Source organism: Prosopis cineraria, unplaced genomic scaffold, assembly GCF_029017545.1.
Source record: "Prosopis cineraria cultivar Desert tree isolate PC_DT_omini unplaced genomic scaffold, ASM2901754v1 PC4, whole genome shotgun sequence".
NCBI classification, from domain to species: domain Eukaryota; kingdom Viridiplantae; phylum Streptophyta; class Magnoliopsida; order Fabales; family Fabaceae; genus Prosopis; species Prosopis cineraria.
Genome location: NW_026555335.1, coordinates 5232778 through 5241358, shown reverse-complemented (window position 1 = coordinate 5241358; position 8581 = coordinate 5232778). Strand labels below are relative to the sequence as shown.

Genomic DNA, 8581 nt, shown 5'->3' with positions numbered 1-8581 from the left:
CTTTTTTAATGTTAGTAGACTTGGATTGACTTTCCCATAATTGTTTGCGTAGAATCTCAAACTTACAAATTCATTCAAACTTTACTGTTCATACATTCTGTGCGAACATTCACAATCAATTAATAGAAAGGGGCATCCTCCGTAACCCGCGGGGCCAAATTTGCCATAGGTATTTGGTCCCCCGTTTATCCTTTTCATTTATTGTGGTTTGATTCCGTTAAAGAATATGCGAAGACCTTGATGTTTATTTTACATTTAAGTAAATGAGTTTTCACGTAATTAATAGTATAAACTTAATTTAGTGAGCTTATTTCAATATTCTGAAATGTTTTATTATTTAAAATCTAAATAATTGTGCTCATATTTTTATTTAATTTTCAATAAAACACTAATCATTTCCATATAAATTTTGACTTGATAAAATGAATTTAACTGCTGTCAAGTACGACAAATGAAATGAATTAGGGAAATTTAACAAGCAAGCATCTGTAAATTGTACGTAATAAGTAACGTGAATGGCAATTGCTACGACGAGATCGTAAGTGAGATTTTATGCTCCAAATCATAGCTACTAAAATATATAGTGATAAATAGAAGTGGAAAGGTGGCCAAAGTCAGACAGCTTTATTATAGATGACCAATAATTGGGAGACTATAATTTGTCTGTAGCCATAACAGCCATGCACGATACACACCAGAAAGGCAAAGGTAAGTCGTAAAAGATAAGATACAAAAGAACAACGGGTCATAAACTAAGAGAAAACATGCTTTTATTTTTTGAGCACCAAAATACGGTAAAAATCACGGGATACTTAGTTTGTGGTCGTGGATGGAGGATGGTGACCATAAGGTGGTGGTTGATAGCTTGGTGGTTTCTCCATAGGTGGCTTATAAACTGGTGATTTTTCAACTGGGGGCTTATAAGTCGGAGGCTTTTCTACTGGGGGCTTGTAAACAGGTGGCTTGTAGACGGGTGGCTTCTCAACAGGTGGCTTATAGACGGGGGGCTTCTCAACAGGAGGCTTGTAAGTAGGTGGTTTGTGAACGGGTGGTTTCTCAACAGGTGGCTTGTAAGTAGGTGGCTTATAGACGGGTGGTTTCTCAACCGGAGGCTTATAAACGGGTGGTTTTTTAACTGGAGGCTTGTAAACCGGTGGTTTTTCAATTGGAGGCTTGTAGATAGGTGGTTTCTCAATGGGTGGCTTATAAATTGGTGGCTTTTCTACAGGAGGCTTATAGATTGGGGCTTTTCAATTGGTGGTGGATTGTACACAGGAGGTTTTTTTGGTGGCTTATAGGTAGGAGGTTGATGGTAATTTGCGAAGGTGGAGGTGGTGAGAAACACCACCCCGATGAGGAACACTAACAAGTGTTTAGAGGACATTGTTGAACAGGGCCTGCGTTGATGGTGCAAATGACAGAGCATGAACTCCAATTTAAAGAAGAACGAGGGAGGGGAGTCGGTGGAGAGATGCTGTGGGTCCAAGTAATTTTAATATCAACATAAAATTAATAAACATAAAATAATAATAAATAAAGTCGGAGCTGGTGGGTGTGAACTCCATGAATTTCTCCATGCATGTATGTGGACAATTGAAAATTCGATGATTATCCTCTTTGCAGAGTTAATATTATTAACATGGACTGCAGACGGAGATATATGGAATTTTCTTTTTCACATCTAACTTACTTTTATTAGCGATGAAGATATTTTGAATGAATTGTACTTAAATTCAAATGTGAATGCATGTGTAGCTCTAATTGCAGACTATGTTTGGCGCATTTTTTTTTTAAAATAAACTAGTTGATTATATAAGAATATTGTGTGTGTGTGTGTGTGTGTGTGTGTGGGTGGGGGGATAGAAATTATATTTTGGTTTTTGGCTGATCGCACGGTTGAGGAAATATAATGATAAGTGCTTACTAGCTGGGGTTTGTTCAGTAAAAATGAATTTGATTTTTTTTTTTTTTTGGGAATCAAAAGCAACTTGTCCACTAACTATAATAAATAAAAATGATATAAAATATTGCAAATAATAATAGTTAGAACAACTGGCATCATGGACCCTCTCCGTCCGATCCGACAGTCTCATGCGCCCCTTGATTTCAACTTATTTAGATCTTCAACAAAAAAAAAAAAAAAAAAAGGAAATTCGCGGAGCAAGTGGCTAGTGATCATTTTCGGTCGAGGGTGGTTGAGATTTCAAAAATTATTTATTGAATTATTGAACAGACACGGACGACGATCCCTTCAGTAATCACACACGCTTCCATTCCACGTGCCGACCGTAGGTGTGAAGAAGAACGACGTGGTCAAAAAGCAACCGGTCTATATCCCTATCAGATCAGTCATATATTGAATAAACCAAAAAAGATAACAAAAATAAGATTTTAGAGAGAATGACAAGTAATGAAGTTATAAAAATATTAATATTAAATTAAAAATGTTAATATTGAAACATAATAAAAAATATTAAAATTTAAAAATGTGAATGTTAAAAAAAATAAGTTAATATTAATATCCTTACAAAGTTTTTATTTGTCATTCTCCCAAGATTTTAAAAGACTCTCACTCTTAAAAAATTGAATTAGTAACAATTGAGCATCAATAAATTTTCTTATTAAAAAATAAAATATCATTCAAGACACAGTTGCAAATTTTAAAATTTTAATTATAGATAAAACATTTAAATTTTAAATATAATTATTATATCGTGACTGAAATTTTTTATATTTGCAATCAAAATTTTGAACTCATTTTTTTAAAATTATTAAAAATTTGAATGTTATTAATTCAAGATTTTAAAGGAAAACTTTCACTCAATGTTCTGAAAATGAACTAATTTTCTGTTAGGGCTAATGAAGTTTGAAAATGCATGGCAGACATAAGGTCCTTCAATGTAACAAATTTTATATTTTAATTACCAATATACCCTTGCTTCTCTGTTTTTCGGCCATTGTTGCTAATGTTGGAGTTTCAGTGGTCCAGCCACCAGTGATAGCAGCCTGCAAGAGCATTTTGATAACTGATATCTAAAAATTTATTTTAGTAAAGGATCTTTGGGCTTGCAATGTAGTTTTTAGAATATATTGGACTCTCTCAGCAGTAAATAAGTTCATTTTGAGGGTGCGAGTGAAATTCTCCTTATTTTAAACCTAACAGTTGTTTTCTCCGGGGTTGCATCCGTACGTGATATGGTGGGGGCAAGGTAGCGATTGACATATCGACACATCCTTGACTATTTGACCATGGAATAATTGTAAAAATTTAATTACGTTCACACTGACATGGCAATGCAGGCTAAGTCCAGTTGGTGTTATCATACGCACACACAGACACACACACACAGAGACAGACGCAGAGGCAAAGAGAGAGAGAGAGACAGAGGCGCATTCGAAGTCACATCAGTTGGGTCACTGAGTTGTGCTCGAGGTTGAAGAGTGAGGAGGCGGAGAGAGTGTCGGTGACTTTTCATTTTTTTATTTTACGACTCGTTTTCTCATCATTAAATCTTCATTTATTGAGTTGTGATGAGCCTATTCTTTAATCTACTTCAGGATTGCAATACAGAGTATTATTATTATTATTATTAACTATTTAAAAAGTTAAGTAAATTTTCATATCTTCAAAAAATTATATATTTTTTAATTATATTTTAATTAAATACTCCCCTCGTTTAAAAATATAGAACATTTTTTAGGAGTTGAATGTTAAAAAATATAAAATATTTTTAGTCTTTTAAGGTGTAATCATTATCTTTTTTAAAAATGTCCCTATTAATAATGACTTTATATATATTGTAGGGTGTTTAATAGGGATAAATATAAAAAGATAGAGTTAGTTAAAAAATAGGTAACTATTTTATTGGGGTGAAATTCGATTAAAAATGTCTTATATTTTTAAATGGAGGGAATATGTTGTATGAGTATCATAATAATAATAATAATTGAAGTCCCAAATTCCAACACTACATATAACAAAAATGGTATTTTTGACTAATTAAAAGATAAAATGTATGCAAATGATTCTATTTGTGTTTTTTAAAAAAACATAATTAAAAAATAAAAAATTAAATTATGTTCTTAAATACTCCCTCTAGACGATAGTGTATGACATTTTTTTTTAAAAAATCTTACTTGAATTAAAATATAGGATATTAGATAGGTTTTATATATTTTTGGCCAAAAAAAAGGTAGCTTTTATATATTACTTCCTAATTATACTCTTACATTATTATATTTTAATTAATTAATTAATAAGAGTGTTTTGAATAGCTAAATGTCGTATTTATTTCATTTAGTTATTTTTGTCAATATTATTCCACTCAATGGTATCATTGAAAAGACGTGACAATTTTACAAAGATGAATGTTTTAATTTATCTTTTAAAATTGTAAATTAATTAATAATAACTTCTATTACAATACAGATGGAGTATTCATTTTAGTCACCCAATTATTTAAAAATAAATCAAATTTTTTTTTGATCCAAAACAAATGATATGTGGAGGTTGGAGATTGTTAATTTCTACAACAAAAACAAGATAGTAATCAAGACTTAGATCAATTATAACAATGGCTTTCAAAGAATGGCTTGAGAAGGGATAATTTTTTAGATGGGGTTATTAGGTTTTCTCTCTCTTAGGTTCGATGCTTAAGGGATTTCTCATGAGTTGGGACATGATTAGCCTTCACAAGCAACCTACATATCGGTTGGCAGATACATTACAACCAAAAAATGGAAAGGAAAAAAAGAAAAAAGAAAAACCATGCTATAAAACAATGAACCACTAGACCAAGGGGGACTCCATCATGGACGATCATATGGATAATGAAGAGGAAGAAATCCTTGAAACACCAGAAGTAGTTGCAGAAACTTAAGAACTAGAGGGTGAAAACAAACTAATAAAGAACTAATGGAGATAGATAGCGACAAAGACCTTCCAAAAAGGAATCATACCGTGACTCTTTGCTTAGTTTCAATGGCATTGCAAATGATGCTTTAATGAAGAAGATGATATCTTTAAGGATGTTAATCATATTTTATGGAAACTGCATGAGCTAATAGAAGAGATAAAAGAATTGATGAAGCTCTACCTAGTGATTCCAATGACAAACAATGATTTTCAAGAATAGGCCCTGGAAGTTTGCTTTAATAGTTATTATACTTAAGAAGAAGATGACCCTCTCATCTATCTAAAATCAACTTCATAGAATTTTGGGGATTCTTGAGTTTGAGATCATTGACTTACCAAATAATTACATCAGTAATTGCTTTATTGATGGTGAAAAATGGAAAGCCCAATATAGGAAAGTGGTTTGTGAAGATCCATAGATGATTCAACAAAGTTGTGTTATTGTCCAAAGATGGGACCCATTTTTTGATTCCTATAATAACACTATGGGGAAGACTGGTATATAGATCTGATGGTGGGAAAGACTACTTTATGGTCATACTTCATCGAATTTAATGGTGGAGAAGAAGCAAGAAGATGATGACAACATCCTCAATATGTGGATGCTACCACCAAAACCATTTAATCCTCGCTTCTCAAGGACGAAAGAAGGCAAAAGGGAGAGGCCATATTAGAGGAAAGGAAAAGAAAGAGAGCTCAAACAAAAAAGTAAGGAAATCTCACAGTCCCACTTCAATGCATTAGCAGATATGGAGGAGGTCGCTCAAGAACATGAAAATATGAAGATTGGCATGAAAAAGGAAATAAGAGATATGTTAACAAATGACACCCTATCACATTTAGACACTTAGTGGATTAGAGGTGTAGAAAGGCAAAAGGAGCCTACAGATAAAGGTTAGTTCACCAAATCAAAAGAGGAACTTTTTACCTCAGATTTGCAAGCATGCATGAGAAAGAGAATGTTATCATTAATATGAGCAAAATGGGGAAAGAAAAAGATTTAAATGGCAACAAGAGCCTAAGAAATTTTAGACCTAGGCTAATAGTTACACACAAGACACCTAAGACTAACTAATGAATCTATTTGGCAATCAATCACAATAATTCCTATGTGGGTTGAAATTAAGACAAGCCCAAACTAGAGGTAAAGTCTATAGCTGTGAGAATCTTGAAAGTTGGGCTTAATGACTTGTGCTAAAATCCTCCAGGCCCATTGAGGATCCAAGATGGGGGAAACTAATTGAAATTTGACCCTCCAAAACCTTTGGATCAAATATGTCCTAGCAAACATGCGAAGACTTTAATGGGGAGAAATATAAAAGAAAAAATCTGCTTAATGTAAAAGAGGACTTTGGGTTAAAAAAGGTCACATGAGCGATAAGTGTGTTTCTTTCTTCCTTTACTTTGGTTTTTATGATTTTAGCTTCTTGGAATTGCTAGCGTGTCGGAAGAAAGGCATCCCAAACCTGATTAAGGATATTGCTTGTAAATGTAAGATTGATATTTTATGTTTGCTTGAGACTAAAATAAATGGCCATAAAGCTAATTGTGTTGTTTGTAAATTCAGTTTCTCTTATTAGATAAGAGTTGAAGCAACGGGTTTTGTAGGTAGGATTCTTGTGCCTTGGAATGGCCCTAAGTTTAATGTCAATTATCTTTGGTTGAGCACCTAAATTCTCCATTATTTTGTTACCAAATTAGCCTTTCAAGAAAATTTCCTTGGTTCTTTTATTTAATGTGAACTACATGAACCTAGCCAGCTTAGCCTTTAGATCAATGGAAAGCTCTTACCTCTACCATTGATGACCCTTGGATCTTTTTAAGAGACTTTAATGCTTTTTATTCTCCTTTTGATAAATGTGAAGGCTGTGCTGCAAATGTTTTAAGCATGTATCTCTTCAATAATTGACTTGATGTTATAGGTCTTCTTGATATTCTAGTGGTGGGAGATCACCTACCTGGGAAAAAGAGGGTATGAAGGAGAAACTTGACTAGATCTTTAGAAATACCTAATGGTCTCTTAACTTCCCTCACTTTAAAACCTCTAACCTACGCAAATTTAAGTTGAATCATTGCATTCTGGTTTTTCTCTAATATTCAAGTAGTTTTAGGGGTTCCCATAAATGTAGATTCACTTATAACTCTGCTTAGGTCATTGAGTTAGATTTTAAAGAGGTAGTTAAACAAAGTTGGGAAGGTAGAGACTATAAATAAGGAAGGAGCTACCTAGTTCCTAACCATTACAACTAAGTAGATTGATCAAGCCATTAGGAGTATCCCACAAAGGAAGAGAGAAATCATCAAACGTCTTGACAGAATTGATAAGGCTCGATCTAGGAATGATAAAAATAGCTTGAGGAAACTAGCAGGTAAGCTATGGAAAGATTACCACAAAAATCTAGCTCAAGAGGAGCTCATCTGGTTTCAAAAATCTAGATATAAGTGGTTGAAGTGGGGAGATAAAAATACTAGATTCTTTCATGCTTCTACAGTCATTATGAGAATGAAAAAAAGAATCAAAGCTTTAAAGAATGAACAAAGAGATGGGATTTTGGATCAGAATAGCCTTAAAGATATGGCAGGAGACTTCTTTAAGAATCTTTATACCAAAGAGGGAGATGTTGCTGATCTTAGAACCATGCCTAGTTCTTTTCCTCCATTCTATGACTTAAGACATTTTTTATATTCACAAAGATCTTTCAATAAAGGAGGCAATTTTTTCTATGGGCACCTTTAAAGCTCTTGGACCTAATGGCATTATGACCTAACTTTTTAAAGAGAATTGGAATCTAATTAAGGGAAGCTTTGTAGTTTTATTAAATATATCTTTTCAAATCCCTCGCTTGAGGAAAGTACTAACCAGATTGATTTTTACCTGATTTTAAAAGTGGAGCAACCTACTTCTTTAAAGGAGTTTAGACACATTTCCTTCTAAATGAGTTTGAAAATTGTTACCAAGATTATAGCCAATTGCTTGAAGAATTAACTTAATTTTTTTTACTAAGCAAAATCAATGTAGCTTCATAGTAGGCCGACAAAGTAGCAATAGCATTATGATTACTTAAGAGGCCATACTATGCATAACCCAAAGAGATACAAAGGATACAAGAAATTGAATTTGGAGAAAGCTTATAATAGGCATAATGGTCCTTCATTGAAGATACTCTTAGAAGCATGGGGTTAAAAAATAATCCAACTAGGTTCATCATGGCCTGTATCACTACTGCCATTATGAGAGTTACTATAATGGGGATCACTCTATTGAGTTTAAGCCTTCCAGGGGCATCATCAAGGAGACCCCCTCAACCCCTATATTTTTCTCTTTTTTATGGAGAGATTGGGCATGTTGGTCCATTACCTTTGCTAACAGAAGAGGTGGAAACCCTTTAAAATTTCAATAGGGCCTTCCATTTCTCATCTCTTCTTTGCTAATGATATGTTACTCTTATCTTTAAAGCTTCTATTAGATAGGTGACGTTAATTAAAAAGGTCATAAAGGTATTTTGTAGAACTTCTAGTCATGGAATGAACCTCAATAAGACTAAACTCTTTTGCTCGAAGAGAGTGTGCATCTAATGCGTGCTCGAATTGAGTCAAATGCTTGGAGTGGGCCTTACTCCGAACCTTAGTAAGTTCTTGGGTGTCCCTTTATTACATAAAAGGATT

General features: G+C 33.4%; 1 protein-coding gene across 1 annotated transcript; it reads right to left on the bottom strand.

The window, feature by feature from the left end:
• Positions 1–603: 603 nt before the first annotated feature.
• On the bottom strand, positions 604–3233 carry LOC129308396 (repetitive proline-rich cell wall protein 2-like). The gene is made up of 3 exons (XM_054949504.1): positions 3162–3233; positions 2926–3006; positions 604–1250 (listed from the first exon to the last, which is right to left on the bottom strand). The coding sequence occupies exons 1-3, from the start codon at positions 3231–3233 to the stop codon at positions 813–815; spliced, it is 591 nt and encodes a 196-aa protein (XP_054805479.1). The 3' UTR covers positions 604–812.
• Positions 3234–8581: the final 5348 nt, after the last annotated feature.